This window comes from Arachis hypogaea, chromosome 6 (genome assembly GCF_003086295.3).
Source record: "Arachis hypogaea cultivar Tifrunner chromosome 6, arahy.Tifrunner.gnm2.J5K5, whole genome shotgun sequence".
NCBI classification, from domain to species: domain Eukaryota; kingdom Viridiplantae; phylum Streptophyta; class Magnoliopsida; order Fabales; family Fabaceae; genus Arachis; species Arachis hypogaea.
In genome coordinates this window covers 18,281,986-18,309,577 of record NC_092041.1, presented here as the reverse complement: position 1 = coordinate 18,309,577, position 27,592 = coordinate 18,281,986, and the positions used below count along the sequence as shown (strand labels likewise).

Sequence of the window (27,592 nt, the reverse complement as noted above, 5' to 3'; positions counted from 1 at the left end):
CTTTGTCGTCGCTTGGGAGTTTGCCATTTTTCAAGAAATCAATGATCGAGTCCGTTCATGATGGACTCGAATGGGCAAAGTGCAGTGCTACTGCTGGTTCCTTTGCCAGGCCTTGGATAAGAAAACGGTTTCCCGCTCCTGGCTTCGTGCTCGCCAGCTTTGATAAGAGATCAGCCCTTGTGTTATTCTCACTAGGGACGTGCTGTACGACGACCTCGTCAAATTCCTTACTCAACCTCCTAACCTGCTCCAAGTACTTTTGTAGCAGTAAATCCCTAGCTTGATACGTCCCATTGACCTACGATGTGACGATCTGGGAATCACTACACACTTCTACTCTTGTGGCCCCAAATTGGAGATCGTCAAGGAGGACCTCGTACTCTGCTTGATTATTGGATACGGGAAAGTCGAACTTGATCGACTGCTCGTACACAACTCCGGTAGGACTTTCCAAGATGATACCTGCTCCTCCGAACATTTGGTTAGAGGCTTCATCTACATGGAGCTTCCACCGTGTTTTCGGGTCGTTGGGATGATCCCCTGTCACTTTAACTAGGAAATCTGCCATTGCCTAGGCCTTGATGGCGTGCCTAGGTTTGTACTGCAGGTCGTATTGGGATAGCTCAATTGCCCACGTCATCATCCTGCCCGCTAGGTCGGGTTTCTACAATATCTGTTGAATCGCTTGGTCTGTCCTAATTGTTATCTGGTGCCCTTGGAAATATTTTCGGAGCCTGTGGGATGAGGTCAGGAGCGCGTAAGCTAGCTTTTCTAACTTGCTATACCTCAATTATGCCCCCCTGCAGCACCTTGCTTACGAAGTAGATCGGCTACTGAACTTTCCCTTCTTCCCGTATCAAGACAGCTGCCAAAGCCTCATCCATCACCTCCAGGTACAAGAATAGCATTTCCTCGTTTTTGGGCTTACTGAGTACAGCGGTGACGAGATGATGCTCTTGAAATGATTAAAGGCTTCTTCGCAAGCCGGGGTCCATTCAAACGCAATCCCTTTTTTCTTCAAGTTGAAGAAAGAGATGGCCTTGGCTGCCGATGCGCCGAGGAAATGAGATAGCGTGGTTAACCTACCTGCTAGTCTCTGCACATCCTTTATGTTTCCTGGGCTTGTCATTCACAGGATTGCCACACATTTTTCTGGGTTGGCTTCTACCCCCCTCTGGGTTATCATGAAGCCCAGGAATTTCCCGGCCTCCATGGCGAAGGCACACTTGAGCGGGTTCAGCCTCATACCATGCCACCGAAGAGCTGCGAACACACTTTCCAAGTTATCGATGAGGTCGTCGGCCTTGATGGTCTTTACTAGAATGTCATCCAGGTAAACCTCCACCGTCTTACCGATGAGGTCGCAAAATATCTTGTTCATCAGCCTTTGGTACGTGGCTCCCACGTTCTTCAGCCCAAACGGCATCACCTTGTAGCAATATGTTCCCCCTGGCGTTATGAACGCCGTCTTTTCTTCATCGGGTCGGTGCATCGGAATCTGGTTGTAGCGAATACGCGTCCTTGAAGCTTAGGTACCGGTATCCCGTGGCCGCGTCCACCAGTGCATCAATATTGGGGAGGGGGAAAGAGTCCTTGGGGCATGCTTTGTTGAGGTCAGAATAGTATATAGACATTCTCCATTTTCCGCTAGGTTTCCTGACCAAGACAACTTTTGATAGCCATGTCGAGTATTCTAGCTCTCAGATGAATCCCGCCTCTAAGAGGCCGGTCGTCTGCCTAGCCACTTCTTCGGCTCTCTCTTGGGACATTTTCCTCCTCCTCTGTGCCACTGGCTTAGCCTCCGCTCTCACCGCTAGGTGGTGCGACATGACCTTGGGGTCAATCCCCGGCATGTCGGCTGGAGTCCAGGTGAACAGGTCGTCGTTTTTTCTGAATTGTCTCCACCAGTGGTCCCTTTAGCTCATGGGGGAGGTTCTTGTTTATGAAGGTGAACTTGGCGTCCGAGTCATTGATCCTGACTTTCTCGAGGTCTCCCTCGGGCTCTGGGCTGGGTTTGTCATCGACTCTTACGTCCAGGTCGGCCAAAAAGACCCCGGCTGCTTCCTTGGATTTCTTTCTTAGGGAGAGGCTGGCATTGTCGCATGCGACTTCCGTTTCTAAATCTCTTTTGATAGATCCAATCGACCCATTATCAGAAACAAACATCATTACCAGCAGCTTGGTGTAGATTATTGATCTGAGCTTATTGATGGTTTCCCTGCCCATGATGATGTTGTAAGCCATGGAGTCCCTCAAAACGACGAACTCCGCCATCACAGTCCTCCTTTCCCAGCCACTTCCTATAGAGACCGGCAGGGAGACTATCCCATCAGGCTTAATGAAATTGTCCCCAAGACCGACCACACCGTGCTGGTGGGTCTTTAGGTCGGTATCTCAGAGACCTAGGGCATCGAATACGTTGCGAAATATGATGTTCGAATCTGCACCGGTATCCACCAGGATTCGCTTAACCAGCCCGGTTCCCACCCTGGCCGTCATGACCATAGAGGGGTTTTCCTGCAGGCTTTCAATCCATTAGTCTTCAGGTCCAAACAAGATTAATGGTACTTTCCTGGGGGAGGGTGTGGCATTGGATGAGGATGCTGCCAAAACTTTGGCATCCTTTCTACATGCCGACCTTGACCTGGGGGCGGCGTCCCTACCAACTACAACATTCATGACCGTGAGTCCTCTTTCACTATCCTCTTCGGGTTCCCGTCTTTGTCTCACGGCCCGATCCTGGCCGTCACCAGGTCGGTCCCTGTCGCGCCTTCTCGGTTCCCTTATCAGATGGGATAGTTTCGCCAGCTTGCCATCTCGGATTGCCTGTTCCAAGGCGTCTTTAAGATCAAAACAGTCTTGTGTCTTGTGACCAAAGCCCTTATGGTAATCACAATAGAGGTTTTTGTTCCCTCCGGTCCTGTTCTTTAGAGGTTGGGGCTTCGACAGAATGGCCTTATCGGCTATCTGCTGATAGACCTCGACAATCGGTGCTACCAGGGGGGTGTAATTGGTAAACCTACCGACCCGGGGGAATGGCCTGGAGGTCTTTGCCGGAACTCCGTCCTTGGAGTGATCCTTCGGCCTTTCCCCGCTACTGTGCTGACAAGGTTGGTTGTACGCGGGCTGCCCCTTGTTGGCTGCCACAACCCTACTGACTTCTTCATCATTGATATACTCCCTGGCCACGTTTTGGATTTCCTGCATCGTCCATACGGGCTTGGTGGTAAGGTGCTTCCTGAAATCCTCATTCAGCAACCCATTCGTCAAACATAGACTGGCCACTGAGTCAGTTAGGCCGTCGATCTCCAAGCACTCGTCGTTGAACCTGTCTAGGTATTTCCTGGTCGGCTCTCTGGTTTGTTGCGTCACCCCGAGGAGGTTGATCGGGTGTTTTGCCTTTGCAATGCGGGTAGTAAACTGGGCCAGGAAGGCGCGGGTGATGTCTGAAAACGCGACCATAGAACATTGTGGGAGGTTGTTGAACCATCGAATGGCAGGCCCTGCCAAGGTGACCGGTAAGGCGCAACACCTCACCTCGTCGCCTACCCCTTCTAGAATCATCCTAGCCTTGAAGGCCGTTAGATGCTCTTGCGGGTCTTGGGTCCCATCATACCTCATATCCGTTGGCTTATCGAAGTGCTTCGGTAGCCGGACCTCGAGGATAGAATGATGGAAAGAGGTTGCTCCCATGATTACGTGACGTCGTGTTCTCTTCGGTCTCTCTCTATCACCTTCTCGGTTCTCTTCGGCGGCTTGTCACCTTGTGGGTTGGGTGTAAATCAGGGGATACCGTCGCCTTATTGGCGCCTCCCTGTTTTCCCCTTAAGGACTATCTAATTGTGGAGTGACTTCTTCGGGGAGTTCTCCTCCTCCTCGGAGGGGATCGTGAGCGATATAGTTCGGGAGTTTGTTGACGATGCCCTCGAGTCGCCAGCTCACGCTCCAGGTTCTACACCCTATGTCGCAGTTCCTGCATTATTCTGGCGCTGTCACTGCCAGTCCCCCAAAAAGGGCGTCTCTCCTGGGAGCGCGAAGATGGCTCGGGTTGTCGTAGAGGGGATTTCGTGCGCTCACGGGAGGAGGCCACAGAGCCCCCTGGGTTCGGCTCCGTCGCCTGGTTCCACAGGACCCATTAGAAAGTTCATTCAGGCAGTCTCCACAGATGGCGCCAATGTTCGGTTGCTCGGTATCCAGACGGGTCGGAGATGTCTCCTGGGTAGGATGGGGATTGGCCTTGGTCTAGGTCCGCGGAGCGAGTTACGGGCGTAGCCGACTTCACGAGCTCTTCTCGAGGTGAAATGGGGGGTGCTACCTGCAAGGACACTCCAACGCTCAAGTCAGACTGTGCAGGTGGTGTGAGAGAAAGGAATAAAGTGACGTACCTTGGGGGAGGGGTAGGACCCTCCCCTTATATACCCTGTCAGTAGGGCGGGCCCCACGAGGGAAGGCCTCCTTCCTGGAAGCTTTATTTCCCACAGCTGTCATATAGCTGGTAGCGGGGTGCGTGTCCGGGTCACAGATCGGACGGGTTACGCGCGCTAGCCCGACCGAACGGATCGGGCTGCCGGCAGGCTGGGTCGGTCATCGTGCTCAGCTAGGGATAGGCCGTAACATAATCCTACTTTACTCATGACTTACAGCAACATTTAGATCATCAACAAGACAAATTAATTGATTAGCAATTCAAGATCATCTCAAAATACATGGGGAAGGAAAATCTGGAAAAGACAGAGCAGAAGAAGCGATGATGCAGGGACTTACCAACGGTCCACTGCGACTCGGTGACGGCGAGGTCTCGACACCAGAAGACGACGAGCGACGACCCCATGATGGTCTACGATCCACGATGATTCAGTGACGGCGGGTACCCGAAACCAGAAGACGACGAGCGCCGACAACCCGACGAGTTGCTTTTGTCGCTGGCGATGAGGAGCCCAGGGAAGGCGGGGAGATGTTGAAAGGCCGGCAACGAGATGAGACGAACGAGGAGACGCCGGCGGGTGTGAAGGAGATGAAAGTCGAGTGAGACTCTAGTGGGCTAGTGGCAGTGAGAAAGAAGAGAGAGTTTGAGTTTGAGAATTGAGAGTAAGTGATATTCCTCGAGAGGGTAAAGGATTGGTGAGAAAACCCAAAAAGATGAAGAACATCTTTAATTTTTTTTTCTATAAATGACTATGAAAAATTAGGGTTCATGAAAAGCATTAATAAGATTGAATGATTTGTTTTTAGTATGGATAAATAACTAAATATTTTTTTTAAATTGTTTAAAAATTAGAATTATAAAATTAAAATTAGTTGAATTTTAAAATTTGATTAATTTAAATGAATAATTTTGTTCAACATAACAAAAAAAAAAGAATATTTAAGCCTTTTTGTAATATTAAATAAAAATTATTTTATATTTTTATTAAATTATAAGGGTAATTTAGTAAAAGTATTAATATGATATGTATTTAAAAAAAGAAAAATTAATTATTGACGTGGAAAATATAGTCCACATGTCATATTTTAATTTGTCCATATTTTTATTTTACCGATACGTATAAATTTATCATCGTACAGAAGCAAACACCATAAAATTTTGCCAATGAGTTATAGCTCAAATGGTATAGTCTCCCAATACTCAATTAAGAGGTTGCGGGTTCGAGTCTCCTATCTTTGGTTAAAAAAAAAACACCATAAAATTTTACTACTTTTATATATCATCATGATGTCAATAATATTTTTTTTTGTGACTGAAAATATCAAAACACAAAGAAACAAAACACAAGCTAAGCCAAACTAGCTAGAACCAGTTGACTCTTGCACTAGGATTTGCTCCAAATCTGCACCAGGTTTGATCCAAGAAACATGAGCTGAATCACTTCTTGCTCCAGATTTATTCAACCAATCAGCGACACTATTAGCTTCCCTTCGAATTAGATGGAACTGGACCTCCCAGTCTTTGGATAAAAAATCTTGGAGTTTTAACACAATATCCTTCACCTCATGTGTTGTGTGGCTGGTGATGTTACTCAACACAAAGTAAGCATCGAGTGAGTCCGTTTCACAAATAACCCTCTGGCAACTAACTTCCCAGGCTAACATCAGCCCCTGCCAAGAAGCCAGCAGCTCACAACGATAAACAGACCAGAAAGGAAGAGCACCTGAACGGCCCAACGCCCATCTCCTTCTATCATCCCTCATAACACAACCAAAACTAGCTCGCTGGACTCCCTGAAGAACACTCGCATCATAGTTGACCTTGAAAGTGCCATTGGGTGAAGGCTCCCACTTAAATTTTCTTTTAATATCTGAATAGATAATCCAGTTGTAATGAAGATTTCTAAGATCAAAGCTCATATTTCTAGCTAGTATCGCCACTTTCTTATTAGACCAAACTTCATCCGGGTTGAAAACCTCATGACATCGATGCCTCCATATCCACCAAATTCCGGATGCAAAGAGGCAGCCCATACTAGATATGCCCTGTTTGAGCCAAGGAGCTAAATCGGACGATCCTCTAGTCTTAATGAACGAAGGGTCGATGATATTTCAAACAGCTTTGGCCCTATCACAATCTCCAAAACAATGTAGAATTGATTCCGAATGGGAACCACACCTCTTATAAATATCGCTAGGTGTTAACTTGCACTTGAACCAGAGCGCGTCAGTAGGGACAGCATTGTGAAGAGAAAGCCAGAGCAAGAACTTAATCTTCTCCGAGATGAAAGGCTTCTATATCCAATTTCAGTCTTCGCTTTCATCCCATTGGAATTTTCTTTTCGCCAACCAAAGATATCCACTTCTAGAAGAATACTCCTTTGTTGCGGCAATAGCCCAGACCCACCCTGGGCCGTAGTAGTTGTTACCAGGAACAGGCAACTCAATTAGGGACGAACGGGTATGATGAGGAAGAGAAGAATAAAGGTTGCTAAAATCTCATCAACCATTGCAAATAACATCATCTAGAGAAAGGTGGAGGTTAGTTATATGAACGTATGGAATTAAGTCTGCAAGCTTACCCAAAGGAGACCATTGATCAAACCACAAGGATTGATCCAAAGTACCACAGCACCACGCAAATCCCTCTTTCAAGCTATTAAACGCTTTAATCACACTTTTCCAAACATAAGAAGCCCCAATAACCTCCACGAAACCTTTCCCAATAGCCAGATACTTCTTGGTTAGGAGTTGTACCCATAGTTTCTCTTGGTAGTGAAGAAGTTGCCAAACAATCTTTCCTAGAAGGGAAATGTTCGCACACCTAGAGTCCCTCACCCCTATGCCTCTGTGTTTTCTCGGAGCGACAACCTTAGTCCAATTCACAAGGGGTAGTCCCTCCCATCAGTCTGACCCTTCCAAAGGAATTGTCTCATCATTGAATCAATTTTTTCACAAGCATAAGAGGGAAAAAAGGCTACTTGCATATTATACACTAGAATGGAAGTCAACACCGACTTAACCAAACATAACCTTCTTGTCTTGTTAAGTAGCCTACCTTTCCAGCTAGCTAGCCTCCTTTGGATCTTGTCAATAACCTCTTGCACCGTCCTTTTCGCCGCTCTATCGTGGCCAATGTTTACCCCCAAAATCTGCCTATATTCCGAGTTAAGTAAATCTGAGAAACCCTTGACAAGACCTCCTTCCTCCGCTGAGTGATGTTCTTAGAGCATTGAGCCTTAGATTTGGCCAGATTAACTTTCAATCTAGATGCCTTTGTAAAGAGTTCAAGAACCTGCATAACCATTTCAACCTGCAACCTTGTTGCTTCGCAGAAAAGGAGAAGGTTGTCAGCAAACATAAGATGTGAAATCCTAGGTCCCCCTTGGAGATGGCAACAGGGACCCAAGATCCATTAGACACATAATGAGAGATAAGGCACGCCAATCGTTCCATACACATAACGAAGAGATACGGAGATAGAGGGTCACCTTGTCTTAGCCCTCTTTGAGGATTAAATTTTTGTAATCTCCCGCCATTCCATAGGATTGAAAGAGTAGAAGAGCAAACACACCTCATGATTAGGCTAGTTATGTTCTGAGGGAAGCCAAAACTAGTAAGAGTATGTTGAAGAAATCTCCAATCTACCCTATCATATGCCTTCTCTAAATCAATTTTGAAAGCCATAGTACCTTTCTTGGACTTGGTTTTGCGCATAAAATTAAAGATCTCTTGCGCAATAATGATATTCTCGCTCATTCCGTTCCCCAGGATAAATCCCCTTGAAGGGGACCAATGACCTCCGTAAGGAAAGGGCGGAAGCGATTAACAAGGACCTTAGTTAAAATTTTATATATGACATTACATAGGTTTATAGCCTTAAATTCTTTCATGACCGTCGGTCTGTCCACTTTCGGAATTAGAACAATAAGAGTCTCAAAAAAAGAACCATCTAAAACTTCACCTGTGAAAGCTTTACACACAATCTTCCAAACATTCCTTTCCACTACGTCCCAATACTCCTTAAAAAAATAGCTTGGAAGTCATCTGATTCAGGTGCCTTTAAGGAGTTCATCTCCATAATAGTCTTCCTCACCTCCTCAATAGAAACTGGTTCAGAGAGAAACTAACAGGCCTTTTGACTAAGTTGCGGTAGGGGAACCCCGTTCAAAATACCAAAATCCACTTCCTCTCTAGAACAAAAAAATTTTTAGAAAAAATTATTATTCAAGGAGCCCTCGTCATTCGACCAAGTTCCATCTTCTAACATAAGGCTATGGATTTTATTTCTTTTCCTTTTGACAATGATTTGGAGGTAAAAGAAACTAGTATTTCTGTCTCCAAATTTGACCTATTTTCTCTAAATTTTTGAAATCAGTAAATCTCCTCTTTAAGACGATAAAATTTAGCTCTTGTTGAAGTCGTTTTTCTTCTTCCCTCAAACTAAGGTCATCACAAGACTCCAAAAAAATTTGGACTCTATTATTAAAAACACTTATTAAAAAGTAAAAGAGGCAATAGAACCAAGTAAATATCTTCACAAAACATCAAATCATCATGAATAGGCTGAATTCACCAATATATAATTATTTTGAGGCACCTTGGTGCTACTAGTCTTTATTTCTATACTAAATATAATGGAGATACTAGAAGAATTGATGCTTAATTTATTTTTATCTAAAATACTTTTTATTACATATAATTTATTATATTTGTATATATTAAAATTATTTTAAATGTTAAAAATAATCTTATCAAACACAAATTTTATAACTTATGTTAATTAAAAGTTACTTTTATTTCAATTTACAAATAAAAGAAATCACGGTATCGATTAAATCAAGAAGAAAAAAAAAGTTGAACAAAAGGGTGAAATAATTTTTGGAGATATATTTTTGTCCCCATCTTATCTTAACTACTATATATAACATAATTTTCAATCAGCACTTCACATTTCACAAATTAAATCACTATCAAAAGTTGCAACAATAAGCCAGCTAGACCAAATAAAGTAACACAGAAGCCACATATTTCACTACATAAAATTTTACTACTTTTATATATCATCATCATGTCAATAATATTACTAATTAAACGCATGATTATACTTAATTATTAATTAACTCGGCGACAATTCTTTCTAACTTGGCCGTTAAAACCGGTAATGGGTCGAAGGTTTCCCAATTTGATCATAGACATGGCAAATTGTTGGAAGAACAAAGCCTCATCTTGAGCATATTTCTTGACAAGTTCTTGAGTCTTGATGACACCACCAGAGAGAAGAACTTGATCAGAATTGAGTAAGCCTCTTCCTTGAAGAATGAACTTGAAGTAAGTGTTATCAAACATCCTGGGAGAACCAAAGTCCAATGGGGAAATGTTGTTGTCACCACCTGATCTTGGACACACTGTTTTGAGACCAAAGTAGAATGTTCTTTCTATTGACACGTCTGCTTCGTTCTTTCCATTTTGGTTGTATAGTCTTTGCTTGAATGTTGCACACCTTGCCACCCCAATTGTATGTGCACCTAATAATAATATAATTAACAAAAAAAAAAGAGTAAAAATCCATAAAATGTGATCATTAATACTAAGCTATGAAGCACAGAAAGATTAATTAAGTGGCTTGTCTAACTAGGCATTTAACAAGTATCAGGGCCTAACAGTTACGTTTTGTTTGTTCATTGTCTCAGAATAATAAGCACATGAATACGTGTAATATATTTGGTTGTTAAGACACTAATAAGAATTATTATATCTTCAACTAAACTTAGCAGAAGAAAGTATTAATATGTCTAAAATATTTTAAATTTTTGGTAGAGTATAGTACTAGCAAGCATTACTAATATAAAATTTAATAAATTTAAAAAAAAAATTGTATAAAAAAATATTTATGTCGAGTGTTCATAACTGATGATTTGATTAGAACAAAGATGGAGATAGATGACTATGATATAGCATGACATAAAATATATATATAAATGAAGGAAAATAGGTTGAATCAATTATATTCTGACCTGAGCGGGCAACAAGGTCAACTTCATCAAGGCCTTGACGCTTGAAAAATGTTATTAGATTTTGAATGGTGGCATTTGGTGGTGGAATGTTGTTTGAACCAATTAAACTTGCTGTTCTCGAGTCTCTCCTCCCTAATGGTAGCTCCAAGTTAGGCCCTCCACTCTGTTTCAAAAATAATCATTTAAATTTCATTTATCATTAAGATATTAAGCATATCCATATATATCAATAATCATTTTAAAGTAAAATGTAAGTATAACAATTTAATCTTAATGTTCGGTAATAAAGTTAAATTTTAATGTTCGGTCAATTTAATCTCTATACAGATGATATTATGATTAATTGACAGTGTAAAATATTTTATTACTTATCGAAATTAATCTCTATCATATAACAAGCAATTAAAGTAGATTAAAGTGTGGTTTTCTCACAAGAATAGTGGAGCCTCTTGCTGCAAGAGCAAGAATGTCTGCACAAGACACAGTCTGAGGGCATGCTTCTTCCAACTTAGCCTTGATCTCGTCGATCACTTCAAAACCTCGGACGGAATTCTTGTTCGAGCCAGAGTTTTTTTCGCTTACTATTGCAGGGCTATCGTCCAGCAAAATCGAAGCATCACAGCCCTGCCATTAAAAAAAAGAACTTATGAATACTAGTTGATCTATTCATGCAAAAAGAACATGAAGCAACTTACCACTGAGAAACAGTTCCTATAACGGATATATATAAAATGAGATTCACCTGGACAAAGCAATCATGGAAGTGAAGTCTAAGAAGAGAAGCAGCAATTCTCATGGTTTTAGCCATGGCTTTCTCCAACACTGACATGACAATGTCATTGGCTTGAGGGCATGAGAATTGGTAGAACTGAGGAGAAAGACCATAAGATATTCCTCCCCTACTTCCATGGTTTCTTCCACCCCAACCAAAGTTGAAGCCAGGGTACGCATAAGAAGATAGTAGTGAAGTTGAAACCAAAGCTATCACAAGAAGATTATTGAGTTTGATGAAATGCATTGTGAAAAAGAGCTATGAATCAATGACTTCTTCCACCCCAACCGGGAAAGCAAAAGAGCTATGAATCAATGACTTCTTCAAACAGCATCCATATTTGTCCTTGCCTTGATTCTGAATTTCTGATGTAATTTGTTCAATTCTGTTTCCCAGTGGTTGTGCTATTACCTGCTCTAGATTTGATAAAAAGGGGCAAAGAATCCATTTTTTCCTCCAAGTTTAATTTTTAAGCACTGTACAAAGTTTTACACTACTATTAAGGTTAAAAGTATGGCAGATAAGTACTCGGCCGAAAATGTAAATAAATGTACATGTATCTGTCATGATCACATGGGAAATGCCACTTTGATTTGGGACCAAATAAAGGGTCACACTTATTCTCTAAAGTTAGGCATCTTGTTGCATTAGATGCCTTTTATTTATTTACAATAAACACCAATCTCATCCTTCAAAAAAATTGTAAGGGATAAAATTTATCTTTTATCAGACAAATTTATTCTTTTTTGAGTATTATTATTCATACCAATCACATTCTCTTGCCTTGTTGATTCATGTAAATTATCTCAGAAGATATTTCTTACGTGTAGAACAATTGAAATTTGACTTTGTCATAATTTATTATCAAAAGAAGTTAACATATTTGAATAGCTGTATTTCTTTCTTTCCTTGGTTTCTTTATGGGATGCAAGGAAAAAGAGAGAGGACTTTGGTTCGAAGAATAGAACAAGTGCCCTGAGGGCCTGACATTACTCAATACTTTCAGTTTCCATTCATGTTACACAAATGAACATTGGTGAACTTCAATATTGAACCATATTGCACTGTGAATTGCTTAAGGTGAAATGTTTCAAAGAGTTGGTAAAGGCAGTTCATACTTTAGAGTCAGCAATTTTGATTTCATGACTTGGGCATACACTAGTCAACAGCTAGAAATTCTTATGCATATTAATACAATATTTGATCACTAAAAGCATGATACATAAGCAACATAATTATACATTTATTGAATCAAACTTAATATATTTCACAATAAAATGTAATCAAATTTAAAATGTTGGTAGCATTACTCTGAGTACCTTTGAAACAACACCAAGTTTTTTTATATATATAAATCACACCACATCTCTGCTAATGTGCTATTGGTTATTGCTGATGTATCTCAGGAATTTTGCAGAATATGCCATCTTAATGTTTGAAAACAAAGAAAGGAATGGAATCATGTATGACAAATGTAGTTGCAATCACATTTTGCAAAACTTGCATTCCCATAGTTCCTTAGTCATATATGTATCTCCATTTTTAAAGGGCAAGGGAGTATGATTACAAGAATTACATAAATATGTACATCTTTAAAGTGACATGTATGATACAAAAGATATTTATAACTTTATAAACTACCAAATTATATACATTTAAGAAGTTAAGATTGGGATACACACATTTGCCTCATGGGTGTCAGCAATCTTGCAAAACGAAGGGGCACATGTGCCTTGATATATGTCCCTTGCTCTGTGTGTTCCTAAATGTGAATTCAAAGTGAAACTGTAAGGTAGGAAGAAAATCATGACATGATAAACAAAATAGAGCTTAATTGCAATGCATTTTACACTGATATCCAGTACAGTGTTGCTACATAGGCAAATTGAGTTTAACTTTTATGTATTGTCAGTGTCGAAAAGTTTTACACTAACATGTAATCAAGTACTACCATGTAGGCAAATGTCGTTTCTTTTTTAGATACTGGTTGTGGAAGTAAATTACCTTTGCTTATGTGGCAACACTTGATTATAAGTTAGTGTAAAACTCTTAACAATACATAGAAATTAAACTCAATAAAATATAACCTATAATAGTTTAAAAGGCAAGAATATTCAAGGCACTGATCAAAATGTGGCTTTTGGTAAATGAGAATGGAAATATTTACTTACAGTTTTCTCAACCATTCCAACTTGGTGTATGGTGCTGAGAAGGTCTCCATTTTCAAATGGTACCAAAGCTTCAACCCACACCATGGAGTCCTGTAAAAGAAGAAAAGTTTTAATGAGCAAATTGCAAATGTTCTAACAAATTGAAAGCAAGATATAATACAGTGCATATGTAGATTATATTCAAAATGACTTTCAAGTTCTGTACCTTCAATTTTTCTTGAACTGCGTTACAGAATTCTGGTAGGCCATCACCCGTTAATGCAGATATGCATACAACATCATCTCTATTTTCAGCTTCTAACCTGATTTTCTGGGGATCACTAGCCTTATCAACCTGACATAAGAATTCAGATATACACAAATTTTCAACTTCTAGTTCATGCTGTAAGAGAAACTTAGGGCGCTTGGTAAAGCTCATTAATGAAAGGAACAAAATTCGTCTTGGTCCTCTTAACCAACAGGGTGATTAAAGAAGCTCTACTTCATTGATAGTTTTTTTCTTTTCTTTTGTTCGTTTCGTATTAGAGGATATCTTGTCCTATCTTTTTCTATATTTCTTCTCTTCATCTCGATAAAAGAATTTGATCCAAAAATAAAAAGAAAAACAAAACTTATTTTCACACAAACTAACAAACTATTCTCCAATACCTTGTTCCAAACCATCAATCTTGGAATAGATGATACATCTAGTTCTAACAGAACTTTGTCAACAGCATTTATTTGTTGCTCTGCCAGGGGATGACTGCACTAAACAAAACGTAATTAATGAGATAATAATGTAGAGGTCAACACCAGTATCTCTATTATTTTTCCATTCTCTGATAATAAAGTTCCCTCTCAGCAGTTTTACCAATAATGAAGTTCCTCTCACCTGATATCAACTACATGCACCAGAAGTGACGACTCTGATATCTCCTCCAGGGTAGCTCTGAAGGCAGCAACCTACAGAAGTCAGAAAGGAGAAGTCAGTAACAAGTGAATTTCACAGTTGATAATGTTACAAGTAAAACACCAGATAAGCATCAACATTTTGGTCATATAACAGAGAAACAATATTTTTAAAAGGGTTAACTTTCATACCAGTTGAGTTGGCAATTTCTGAATAAAACCAACAGTGTCTGTTAGGAGAAACTCCTTTCCATTCTTCAGCTGGTTGAAAGCAGACAAAGAAAGCATGGCATGTTAAATTAACAATGATCTGAATTGTAAAAACTTAATTATATTGTATATTAAGTTGGAAACATATTTTTTTTTTTGGCTGTACAGCCATTGCATAATTTAACCATGGAACATGGCTATTCTCTTAGATAAAGAATAACCTATTTTTATTAGTTCGTATTTTTTAGGAGTGGAATCTCATTTTAATATATGCACAATAGTTGAAAGCAAACAAGAATGTAACAAGAATGGATCATTTGTAAATTAAAAGAAAATGAATGCTCTCCAAGTATACTTTGACTAACCTGGACCCTCCTTGTAGTTGGATCTAAAGTTGCAAATAATTTATCCTCGGCAAAAACATCTGCCCCAGTTAATTGATTTAAAAGGGTACTCTTTCCAGCATTTGTGTACCCAACCTACAATGTCAAATAAAAAAGTGTCAACACAAAGAATATACAAAGAATGATAACTTATGTAATATACATTACCATGATGTATAAGCTACAAAGACAATATCAGCAAAAGCAAAAAAAATGGCTTCAATATACTTTTAAGGAACTAACCAAGGCTACCACCGGCACAGGTACTGAGAAACGCCTGTTACGGTACTGCTGTCGGTGTTTCCTAACAGATTCTAGCTCTTTCTTAAGTGCACCAATCTGTCAAAGCAAATGCATCAGAATATTACTCAAAAACTGAGATTCCAGAGAGAAAGCAGAAATAACAGTGAAGAAATGCATAATCTATGTAACGAAAGATTACTAATCGGATATACAATGTGCCTACATAACTTCACAGATAGAATGACATAAGCACACAGCACATTAATTGAATGAAATATAGCTGATTTTAACTTTGGCGTGGTTGTAAAAAGCTGCTTACTTGGTTTCGCAAAATACGCTTGTCCACTTCTATTTGTTTTTCTCCCATTCCCTTCACCTTTCCTCCTGATTGACGCTCAAGATGTGTCCACATTTTTGTTAGACGAGGTAGTTGGTATTCCATTTGTGCTAATGAAACCTAGAATGACCATATGATTTTAGAAATGGGATTTAGGTTCTCCTACTTGCCAAAGCTGGCTCTGGCAACGAAACACAAAATAGAAGAGAAAAAAATTTTCCATATATATATATATAATTGCCTGTAAGGATGCTTCATGTGTTGCTGCTCGCTGATTAAATATATCAAGGATGAGAGCAGTTCGATCACAAACTCTCACGTCCCCACCAAAAACCTTTTCCAGGTTGCGCAATTGCCTAGAATTAACAAGGGACATTAATGTCGTGTGAGATCCAAAGTGGCATTGCTTTTGCGGCAACATGACTATAGCATTCAATATGTTTCAAATCAATCATCATATATATATAAAGGGGCCCTTACCCAGGTGATAGCTCATCATCAAAAATTACAGTTTCAACGTCCAAGGCATGGATTGCACTCTTAATTTCAGAAACCTTTCCAGAGCCAATGTATGTCCTTGGGTTTGGAGAAGTAAGCCTGTACAAATTTCACAGCAACTCAAAAATTGAGTCAACTGACAATACTTTATCTCAAAAGAAACAGTAAAAGGACATATATGTATTCAGCAATCAACCATTTTCAAAGAGAGAGAGAGGATAGCTTATCCTGGAAACAGTAATCATACAACACAGTAAGGAAATCCGTTGATTAATTATTGACAGCATGATGAAGGGGAAAAGAAATAGTAAGAGACATAGACTGAATGCCTATCTATTAACATCAACAGAAGAATTTGGGACGAAGAAAAGAATAAACTAAATACAGCTCCTGTCATAAATAAGAAGTGGCCTTCAGGTAGTTGAAAACAAATGGAATCAAAGAGACTCAGTTACTAGTTTGTCATGCACGCAGAAGATAACTACAATGCCTGCACTCTATTCCCAAAGAATTTTCGCAGTGTAAGCACAAAGAATAGAATTAGATACAACATCAGATCGAGCATATCAAGTTGTAAGGCTGGTCATTGGTGAGAACAAAATAAGTAAATCTTGAATCTTGACCACTGAATAATAAATATTAATATAATAACACATAAAGTTATTCAACTATTTTAAGTTACCATACAGCTTTTTAAATAACTTCTGTAATCTTCACTATCCATAAATAATTCAGTGACCAAGATTTCCCTCCTCTCAAGCAACATAAACATAACTCTCACCTTCAATGCATTGGGAAGTCGACCTTTGTGTTGAACTATGCTATGTTTCAAATTGAAGGCAAACCAAACCAAGAAAAACAAATAAATTACAAAGCAGTTAGAACTTAGAACTTACTTCTGGTAGGTAGAGCCAACAACCATTAAGCCAGCAGTGTCAGCTAGCTGTTCCAATTCCCTCAGAGATTCTTCTATCCCAAACACATCCTCATTATCTCCCTTCCTTTCTACCCCTACCAAATAAGCTTTCTCTTCAAATACCTTCAAATAGTAATTGTTAGATACTAAGGAATTTCATTCCATGACGAAAAAAAAAAAAAAAAAAGATTAGAATTCGATATTTGTTGTTCCAAAAAAAAGAATTTTAACAAACACAAAGCGAGATTCACACTTCAAAATACCAATTTACACAAGTGGTTTCATGACAATAATTAACAATTTATAAAAAAATAAAAATCAATTAATTCCATTTTTTTCCTGTTGCTGATAATCAGTTCTGTGCACTAAAATTACTAACCTCTCGTCCATTGCGGAGCTTGAAGCGGTTGTCGATGGTGTCATCGTCTTCTTGAAATAGTACTTTCTTCTTCCGAAGCTTGGTTAATTTCTCTTGAGGTTTCGCATCAGCAACAACACTGTCTACGGCATGTTTGGGAAGAAAAAAAATTGGCTTCTTTTGTATGTTAACAGCTTAAACTAAATAGAATAACGAATAATAAGGAATCCAAACATGAACCTGATGGAGGTGCTTCAGCAGGTTCCACTACTACCTCAGCTGAATCAGTGGCGGTGGAATCTTGTACGTCAAAGCGAATGGCGTTTTGAGTAGAAACGGCGTCGTATGAGTGAAGGGCAAAGATGGAATTTCGGTTCCTGAGAATGAGAGTGGGGAAGTTGCATGATAATGGAGGCTTACGAAGAAGAAGGGATAGGGTTGTTGATGATGATGGTGGCTTGATTATGGAACCATAGAGAGGGCATGCGCTCATTTTGCAGTTACACCTTCTTCTCTTCTCTTCTCTTTTTTCCTTCACTTCTCTGTTTCACTTACTTGCATTTCCTCTGGAGTCCAGAATCATCATCAATATCTTCGTCTCTCTATTTTTTTAAAAATATTTTAATCATCAATGTTTTGCTGCATTTTTTTTTAATTTAATTTTAATAGTACACTTAAAGTCACCAAAAAATATATATATTTTTAATTCCTAAAGTAATTTTATACATATATTTAATAAATAATAATAAATTATCTAAAAAAATAAATATAATTAAATAATTTTATAACATCTTTTATATTTTCGGTGAATCAAAATTAATATTTTTTTATTAAATTAAAAAATATTTTTAGTACGAGTGTCAATTTGAAGCTCTTTTTTTCAAAATGTCTTTTTTAAACAACAATAATAAAGACAAGTTCACTAAATCTATTAAATTCTAAGAAAAAAAATGATTATTAAAATTTAAAATAATACTACATATTTAAATTTTTTTAATTAAATTCAACTAAGTTGATCTAATATAGTAAAAATTAGTTATAAATTATAACTAGTATTATTTTAAATCTTATTATTTAACTTAATAAAACTTAATTCATAAAAAAAACTTAAATATATAATATTATTCTAAAATTTATTCAAACTAAAATATTAGAATAAGAATTCATTAATAACCAATTTGATTGGTTTGTTTGATGTTTTTGTTAAATAAAAATAAAAGAAATATACATTATAAATTTTTTTAATAATAATAATAATAAATTAATTAATTCAAATAATTTATTGTATACATATTTTTTAATATGTATTTTATATATTAAGTATTAACCTATATTTTATAACTAAATTTTGTACACATACTCATGGTAATAAACTAATAAGAATAAATTACTATTTGTACCCATGAAATATATAAACGTTGACAAATATATCCATATAAGAATAAAACGACAATTGTAACTACGAAAAATGACTTTTGCGTGTTAAAAGTACCCCAATGGACCAATTACAAGTTAGGGGTGTTAATGGATCGAATCCGATCCGCATATCCATAGTATTTATCCGAATCCAATTCAAAAAGTGCGGATATGGATCCGATCTGCAAGGCTATCGGATTAGATCCGCACATTAATCGAATTGGATTGCGAATTTTGTGTAGGTATCCGCAAAAATAAAGAAATAAATAAATAAATAAATATTCTTTTTATATTTTATTTCAACTAATAATTATCATATATTGTATTATTTTAATTTATTATTTAAAAAAAGTATGTTTATTTTAAGAGTAAACATATTTTAAAAATAGAAAAAATAAATTTTATTGATATTTTTTAATAAAAATAAGCTTTTAAAATATTTTTGTGTTTTGTGGATATATTCGATATCATATCCGATCCACAAATATGCGCATCGGATTGGATCCAAACTAAAAAACTACGGATATTGGATCCGATCTGATGATTTTAGTGTAGATAGAATCGAAATTTTAGCCATATCCGATCCAAATCCTATTTTTCGTGGTTACAATTATCATTTTATTCTTTTTTTTACTCATTTTATTTTTTTATGAGTACATTTATCAACGTCTGCATCTTTCACGAATACAAATGGTAATTTATTCAAACTAATAATAATTGTTTTTAAGTATTAAAGTACACTTACAATTTAAAGGTGACTTTCATTTTTTGTGAAGTAAACACTCAATCCGATCCTCGTCTATTTTCACGAAGGACAAATCGATCCTTGTCCAAAAAAATGGACATTTTGACCTTCAACTTTTTTATTATGGGACAATACGATCCCTCTGTTAAAAAATTTATTAAATAATAATAAAAAAATAATTTTGTGGGGGGTTTATTTGTATTTTGTAGGGGGTTTTAAACTTCCACAAACTATTAATAACTTTGTTTTTAAAAAATTCCTTCATCAATGGTGGTTAAGTGATGAAAAACCATTGATAAAAATGATGCCACAAAATAAAAGTAATTATAGTATAATACTTTCTAAAGGAAAAAAATAACATGAAATAAGAAATGAAAGAAGAGAACTTTAATGTTAATAATATTGGTATTGATGATGATGACGATAGAGGAGATAATAATGATGATAAAATATGATTATACAATAAAAATAATAGAAGTAAGAATGATAATAATGAAGATGAAAAAAATAATGATAGTAATAGTAATAATTGGTTATATTTTTAAAAAGATTTTTATGAAAATTTAAAACCCTCACAAAATATAAATAAAATTCTCACAAAATTAATTTTTATTATTGTTTAATAAATTTTTTAACAAAAAAATCGTATTATCCTAAAATAAAAAAATTGAGGGTCGAAATATTTTTTTTTTTATATTGATGCTTTGTCCTTGTGAAAATGGATAAGGAGCGGTCTTTACTCATCTTTTGTGTGTCTCTCGGAACAAATAAGTAAAATCTCGCATCCCTCTAACTTCACCTCATAGCTTGCTTCACTTTTCCCTCCGGCGGCGGCGGTGGCGGCGGCTGAACTCTCTCCGACCAATCGGCAAAGCACCGGTAAGCCTCGCAAATCGAAAATCCCGATAGTTTTTCCCTCTTTGTTCATCTTAAACAGTTCTCGTAAGCAATCTGTAAATCTAGGGTCTCGTAACTTGGGGTTTAAAATTAAATGACATCCAAACCTTAATGAGTGCTGTTTCATAATTATCTGCAGCTCTGATAATTCTGTCATGTAAGTTCTAAAGGAATTCAAGTTTGGAAAATCATAATTCAGTGTTAAAAACCCAAGATTTGTGCTTTTGTTTTTTGTTCTCTTTTTTTAGTGATGCATATATGGCGTAAATTTAAAAAAAAAAAGGGGGAAAAAAAGAAATGCTAGACAAATTTATTGTGTATGTTTAAGTAGGATTAGGACTACAGTGAATTATAAACAGTTTGCATGTATAGTGTTTATGATAATATTGTTATGAAATACTGAAATTTGTCATATTATTGTATGTTCTGTGTTCATAAATCTGTTAGTGTAAGTGATAGTAGTTTTTTCAATCCATTGACGCAGCTAACCTTCCTTGACTGAAAGAATCCCAGTCTCTATAATTTTGTTGTCTGGGGTTAGAATTTCTGGTTAAGTTCTTTTTTGGCACTCATCAGATTTAAATCTAATGTAACCTTTTTATTCTATCTTGTTTGAGGGCAGCCTCGGATTGTTTTGTGTCACATAACTTAGGAGCAAAGAACTCAGGAAATGGCAACTAGGCGCAATGTCCGCTACACATCTCTTCCTACAGATGAGGATGATGATATTCGTAATCGGAATAGACCGTTCGATCCTCGATTTGATTATACACCAAAAAGTTTGGAAAAAGTTCCCTGGAAATCCATTGCTCTAGCTCTCTTTCTGTTATTCCTTGGGACAGGACTTTTGTTTCTATCATACTTCGTCTTCACTGGTCATATGGGAGGAGATCGTTCTCAAGCTTATGGCCTTTTAGCCCTGGGGTTTCTTAGCTTTCTCCCAGGTATGTTGGGTTTACCAGAATGTCATGTGTGTTACTTATTTACACTAGTTGCTCTAGTTTACCATAAAGAACAGGGGAGTTACTGTTTCTGGCAACTGAGCCTGCGAATATGCCTTTAGATGAATTTGGTGATGGTTCTGTAATATGAACCATAAAGATAATTTTGAGTGCTCCATCTAGCATGGCAAGCGTATAGGATCCGTTTTTGTTAGTGTTCAAATAACTTCAGTGAAATTGACGGTATTGACTTCACATCACAACATAAACTGTGCTGCCTCCTTTTGTTTACCAACCTTTGTATTGAATCACCGAAGACTGTTTCAACAGAATGACAATATATAATCGTGTTATCATTATAATTTATCGATATATTTTAACCATCTTCCGTCTAGTAGGACTACAAAAAGGCTTTTATCGATGTGCGTTTCCAAGTGAGATGATGTTTCTTGACAATTTTCTCGATTGTCTTGTTTGTTCATAAGATAGTGCAATTGCAATAGTAGACCAAAGAAATCTAGTTTGCTTCTATCATGCAACCTTTATTATTTTATTTTTTTTTTGTTATCACAATTCTTTTATTGGCTAATCCTGCAACATAGTACTGTTTTTTCGACCACAGGCTTTTATGAGACTCGACTTGCGTATTATGCATGGCGAGGTGCCCAAGGATACCGCTTTTCTGCCATCCCTGATTATTAGAGCATGACGCCTATACCTTATTCTGAGTCATGATAAAATTTGGTTGCTGCTTGTATGCTTCAATGGCTTAGATGGAATAAAATTGTAGAGAAATGTAATCATATATGTTATGTAAGTATTGAATGAATTAGCAAAGTTTGGAAATTTGTTTGAATCGAAATGCTTATTTTTGTTTTGGCACAACAAAAATACAATAGCAGGTTGAAGAATGTAACAGTAGTTGCGGTTGTTTCTTTTCTGTTATATTTGTTCATAGCAGATTAGCAGCGCTACACAGTTAGAATATTATAATAAATTATTTCACGGTAGCTGGCAGCCAAAAATGATTGAGCAAACCAGAAGAACTTGTGAACCTGCATAGTCATGGCAGCTCTTAATGAATTTGAAATAATTCACCCAAAAAGAATGACAAAAATCAATAGTAGAAAGAAAGAAAATGAGTATCTAGTTTAGTAACATTATGTGCATGAAGATTTTGTGAAGCTAAAATAAACCTTGCTGCTGACCCAATTATTGCCTCATTGTTGAGGTGATTGATAAAGTGACCACAAATACTTAAACATTTAAACAAAACTAGAACTACTGGTATGGAATGGAGATGAAAACTTTTATCAACAACATTAATTTTGGATGTCCAAAAGCAATTTGGGCGTGGCATGAAAGTATAAGTACTACAATACACCATTACAATTACAAAATACATTATCATTTTGATTAAGTATATTGATGCAGTAATTTTTTTTATCAACAAGAAGCAACATCATAGATCTAATTTCTACTTCTATGTAGCTTAACTTTCAAATTTCAAACAACAAACTCGTGTAACAACCGTTGTTGTGGATTTCCAAACTTGTGTTGTTGTTGTTGCTGTTGCTTCTCTTGTTCTGTCAAATGATAATCCAACAAATCATTCTCAGATGAAGAAGCCAAAGTCTGGTTACTACTTCTTTTGTTGTGTATCTCATCACCATTTGACATGCCTAATCCATTGCTCTCGCGGTTCCTCAACTCGAGCGCAAGGGACACATGGCCACCAACGGCCGCAAAGTTTCCCAATGCGGAATAATCATATGTTGCATGAGTAGAAGCTAAGCAACCATTACCATCATCATGACCATTATGGTGATTGATTTGTATTGTAGAAGCATTTGAAAACGGTGTGTTTTTCATGTTAAATCTTTGATCACATTGTTGCAATTTCCTACTAGTCCTTGAAGAAGAAGAATCCATGAGGTTTTCACCATAATCACTACTTTGGATACCATGTTGAACACTATCATCAACAGCTGCCAAATTTTCTTGTGATTCTTCTCTTTTGTTATTATCAGAAACTTGAACATCATCTCTTGAAGCTTTTGGTATGGTGTTTTCAGATAAGAGGTTGCAACTCATCTCAGAATCACCAAATTCTTCTTTATACATTTCTTCAACCATTGGCTTCCATAGCCGCACCCTTGCATTTATGAACCAATTTGCCACCTAAAATGAACCAATATTAAAAGCTTAGCAACTTCATGGTGCTTATTTTTGGAGTGTATATTTTATTACCTATGAAATCAATCTTCAAATGGTACAAAAATGGTTAACATGCTAGCAAATTAGCCCGAAAGGTAGAAAATTCACCGGTTGTCCCGGGAAGGTTGAATACATTTAACAAATCTACTCTGTTGGCAATTGACCGAAACAGAAGCTTCTACATATAAGGTGATCTAAATTAAAGGGCCAAATTAATGTACAAAATTTCTAGTGAACTAACTTGATACCATGGAAATATTTGTAGATTCTTGATCTTTTGGCCTTAACTCATAATAATCATATATGAACATAATGTGCAGTTAGGAAAACATTAAATTGTACCTGGTTTCTGGTCAAGCCTGTTTGCCTTGCCAGCATAATCTTCTCTGAATCCTTTGGATAACTGATAAGAATGAAAAATTTGAATAGAAATTATCAAATAAACTCTCCAAGAATTATCTATTCTAATATGAATATCACTGTTGATTAAGAAAAGATATAAGGTGACTTACGGATGAAGGAAATGCTCGAATAGCCACGCGCGAAGTATAGAAACAGAGCTCTCAGGAAGTCCCCTCTGAGGTCTCCAAGCTTGCCTCATCACACCAAGTTGCTGAAGTGCCTTTTGTTGCCTTAGTTGCTGATCGACGTAGCGGAGCCGAGGTATTCCCTCTTGCTCTCCAAGGCTCCTCTGAGTCACTTGAATCTGGCCACTGATGGCGTCGCGCAAACATCGAAAGTGGCGTGAAATTGTGCGCAATGCAAGCGCAGTGTATGGTTCGGCAGCTCCACACCCGGCAACCATATCAAATGATGATACCACAATTTGCATCTGATGGCAATACTGTCTGTATCTTTTATCTACCTATGATGAGCACAAAGAAAATTCTAGCTAAGCATATGGTTCAACAATAATGCAACCTACTTATGAAACTAAATTTGCATAATATAAGATCAACCATATGAAACTAAATGTCACCAAATCACTGATATTTCTCATCAGTTCCATTGGGATTTAAATAAATCATGACATTAGAGTATTAGTGAAGAGATAAAGACTTATAAAGGGTATAGCATTTTAATTACCTCATCTAACATAGCCAAAAGTTTTGTCTTCTTGTCCAACAAATTCTGTCGGTCTGCCGGCGATAGCTCGGTTGAAGAGTTTACAGCAGAACCATTGGCACCTGAAGATACTTGCATAGATTGACTATTAGATTTTCCATCAGAATCTTTGGAGCCATCTAATCCGGCATCACGAAAACTCTGTTGTTTCTCCAATCCGGGTTGCTTCAAAGCCTTTCGAACATTAACTATTTCATCAAGCAACTCCTGTGCTGCCTTCAGGTATTGTGAGTTTAAGGCAGTACTGGAGGAAAAACCAGCCGATCCGTGTAGGCCTGGATCAACCTGGCCTTCGCTGAGGCACATTGAAGGATGATTAGTATTGTTATACAAACCTTCCCTCTTTATAGAGTTGTAGAATCCTCCGGAAGACATTGGCGGGGTCATGCATTCGGTGTTTCTCACCTCATCATCCTTAAGAGATGATCCATTATTTCCCTTTAAGTTTGGCATGGCATTCATCAGTGAAGTGAAGCTAGAGTTGTGATACTGCGGGTATTGAAAGTGATGAGGCATTGATGTTGCAATAGAAGGCATAACCGATCCAAGGCTAAGCGACAAACCTTGGCACTGAATGTTTTGATCACCAAAAGAGTTGCAAGATGGATCGCCGGTCGCAGCAGCATTGGAATGCTCTTCAAGAGGCTGCATAGTCATTGATTCACCTAGAGAGGTGATGAACTTCAGCTCATTGTTGTGTCCTCCTCCTCCAACCGAATCGCCATAGTTATGATGAGTTAATAGGGAATTCCCAGATAACATTTCTTCATAGGATCCTGAAGGAAAGGCCTGGTTCTGATACATGATGATGATATGATATATGATATATAATATATGACTTTGCAATTTGAAAATGAGAGGTTTAGTTATTATTCTTGGTCCCTTCTTCGAAATCTAGTTCACATAAACATCTTCTCCAATGAGGCTTTGAGAAGCTATAATGTTACCTCTTCCATGGAATCTTAGTTGGGAATTTCTCTGTGGATTAAGCCTAAAAAGGAAATTGCCAAAAATGGATGAACATGTTAATGATGAAAGACTGAATTTCGGAAAAATTCATAATATAGAAGTCCCCCAAGTACAAACAAAAAGATTACTTTATTATAAGGCTAAGCACTCAAATTTCATGGGATAATTTAACAATTTTTGTTTTCTTCCAAAAGTTTTTTTCTTTTTCAATTTTAGTTTTACCCTCCAAAAATAGACAACTAAAAGAGTTAGTACTCTTCCAAACCTTCAACATCATACTTTCATACATTCATCAATATGCCTATGCACTCTTCCAAGAACTATCTTCAAAAAATTTTGAACTTTTGGTATTTCCTTCATGGTTCAACTCGCTTACCACTAGACTAAACTCTCACCGGTACCTACGGCGGCGAATTCATAATTTGCATGGAAAAAGGAAACTAAAACATGGTAAGGGGATTCTATGAAACAACACCACCACTTCATTGAACTAGTACCTAGATCCTGCTCCTGCATATTTCAGCTAAGAAAACTTTCAATGAATGAAAGTAATTTCAGTTACCATGCACTTAGGACTGTGGCACTTTCATTTATTAAGCATACCATGTAATACAACACTATCAAGAAAAGGAAAAAAAGGGTTTTGCTTTGTTTGGTTTAACTAAGCAAAAAAATAATAAAAAAAAGCATTCTTTTTTCATCTAGAGTTGCAAGAACAGTAGCAGCAGGTAGCAGAAACCTATGTAACCAAACATGGTTCAGAAAACCAAACAAAATTCCGAAACACCAGAAACAAAGAACACAAAAACACATGACAAACAAGGAACAGAAAACAATTTTATTATTATTATTTTATTCTTATTAATATGCTATGGTTTGGAATAACAAAACATGGAAAAACACCATACACAGAAGAAAAAGAATAATAATTTGAAAGAGAAAAAGTGAAGAGATGACAGAAAAGAGAGAAAGAGATACCTGAAGAAAGAAGAGGAAAGAGAGAGAGTGTGAGAAGAAGCAAACAAAAGGGTAAGAAGTTAAGAGCAAAGTTTACAGAGAAAGAACAAGAATCCACAGTTTGGGGAAGCCTAGACAAGTGGCAATCCCAAGATATATAAATTTCATATTATTGTATTATATAATAATAATATTAAACTATTATTGTTATTATTATCTGATTGAAACAATGGTAACAACCTATTGAATGAAGGAAGAAAATATGTTTAATAATAATAATAATAGTAACAACCAATGGAAGGAAAAATATGTTTATTTATTAGTGAAAGAAATTGATTACTTCCCAACACCAACTACCTTTATTTATTTATTTATTTATTTATATATTTATTTATTTGTGTGGTTTTGTAATTTGTGTGTATGTCTATAGTGAGAGGAAAAATTTGCAAAGGAATAAACAATTAGCAAATTTCAATATCAATCATTGTTGAGAATGTCACGTGTGACAAACGGCATTAGAAAAGAAAAAAGAATAGTATAGAAATATACTTTATTTTATTAGTGTTTTATTCATGTTTTATACACAATAATTTCTTCTTTAAGAGTTCAATGATTTTATTTTATTTTTTATGGTAGATTTTAAATTATTTAATTATAGTATCATAATTATTAGATTATTTAAAAACTTTTTAATTTGTTCAAATATTAAGATTTAAAGGTGTATTATTATATTAGTACACAATTACCTTTATTTAAAAGTGTATTATTATTATATTATTAAAAGTGTTTGATTCCTATAATATAACCATATCAAAAGGTCATAACTTGAGGTTTTATTCTTAAATTTCTTTGTTGGCCAATATAAAGACATATCGTTATCATGAGTTAATTATTCAATTAAAATTATTATGCTAAGAATAATATATTGATACTTAACTTCTTTTAAACAAATATATATGTATGATGAACAACTTTTTGCATTAGAATAAGGTGAAAACTTGGGTGTAGTTAATTTTATGTAAAGTTGATAGTTGATAGTTGTTAGATAATAAATTAAGTCAAACATGTTAAATTATTAACTTCATATGAAATTAACTGTACCTAAAT

General features: G+C 36.8%; 5 protein-coding genes across 7 annotated transcripts; 1 reads left to right on the top strand and 4 right to left on the bottom strand.

Annotated features, from left to right (window-relative positions):
- Window positions 1–2,535: 2,535 nt before the first annotated feature.
- Window positions 2,536–3,693, bottom strand: LOC112805396 (uncharacterized). Its single transcript, XM_025847785.1, has one exon. It carries the CDS (start codon window positions 3,691–3,693, stop codon window positions 2,536–2,538), a length of 1,158 nt encoding a protein of 385 aa, XP_025703570.1.
- Window positions 3,694–9,455: 5,762 nt separating this feature from the next.
- On the bottom strand, window positions 9,456–12,529 carry LOC112696341 (peroxidase 9). Its single transcript, XM_025749068.3, has 4 exons — window positions 11,185–12,529; window positions 10,875–11,066; window positions 10,443–10,605; window positions 9,456–9,953 (listed from the first exon to the last, which is right to left on the bottom strand). Exons 1-4 carry the CDS (start codon window positions 11,458–11,460, stop codon window positions 9,541–9,543), a joined length of 1,044 nt encoding a protein of 347 aa, XP_025604853.1. The 5' UTR covers window positions 11,461–12,529; the 3' UTR covers window positions 9,456–9,540.
- Window positions 12,530–12,678: 149 nt separating this feature from the next.
- On the bottom strand, window positions 12,679–17,861 carry LOC112696339 (uncharacterized). Of its 2 annotated transcripts, none has more exons than XM_025749066.3 (14): window positions 17,459–17,861; window positions 17,240–17,361; window positions 16,841–16,983; window positions 15,927–16,043; window positions 15,688–15,802; window positions 15,429–15,566; window positions 15,110–15,205; window positions 14,849–14,962; window positions 14,466–14,534; window positions 14,257–14,327; window positions 14,034–14,127; window positions 13,591–13,719; window positions 13,386–13,475; window positions 12,679–12,976 (listed from the first exon to the last, which is right to left on the bottom strand). In XM_025749066.3, the coding sequence occupies exons 1-14, from the start codon at window positions 17,709–17,711 to the stop codon at window positions 12,878–12,880; spliced, it is 1,650 nt and encodes a 549-aa protein (XP_025604851.1). In that variant the 5' UTR covers window positions 17,712–17,861; the 3' UTR covers window positions 12,679–12,877. The 2 variants fall into 2 exon arrangements, with proteins under 2 accessions (XP_025604851.1, XP_025604852.1); XM_025749067.3 differs by having other exon boundaries at window positions 17,240–17,357; window positions 17,459–17,848.
- Window positions 17,862–20,075: 2,214 nt separating this feature from the next.
- LOC112696338 (uncharacterized) lies at window positions 20,076–22,128 on the top strand. Its single transcript, XM_025749065.2, has 3 exons — window positions 20,076–20,258; window positions 20,899–21,220; window positions 21,840–22,128. The coding sequence occupies exons 2-3, from the start codon at window positions 20,947–20,949 to the stop codon at window positions 21,917–21,919; spliced, it is 354 nt and encodes a 117-aa protein (XP_025604850.1). The 5' UTR covers window positions 20,076–20,258; window positions 20,899–20,946; the 3' UTR covers window positions 21,920–22,128.
- A 397-nt stretch (window positions 22,129–22,525) lies between these two features.
- On the bottom strand, window positions 22,526–26,774 carry LOC112696337 (BEL1-like homeodomain protein 3). Of its 2 annotated transcripts, none has more exons than XM_025749061.3 (5): window positions 26,507–26,774; window positions 24,521–25,550; window positions 23,947–24,299; window positions 23,777–23,837; window positions 22,526–23,398 (listed from the first exon to the last, which is right to left on the bottom strand). In XM_025749061.3, exons 2-5 carry the CDS (start codon window positions 25,361–25,363, stop codon window positions 22,724–22,726), a joined length of 1,932 nt encoding a protein of 643 aa, XP_025604846.1. In that variant the 5' UTR covers window positions 25,364–25,550; window positions 26,507–26,774; the 3' UTR covers window positions 22,526–22,723. The 2 variants fall into 2 exon arrangements, with proteins under 2 accessions (XP_025604846.1, XP_072052927.1); XM_072196826.1 differs by having other exon boundaries at window positions 25,794–26,611.
- Window positions 26,775–27,592: the final 818 nt, after the last annotated feature.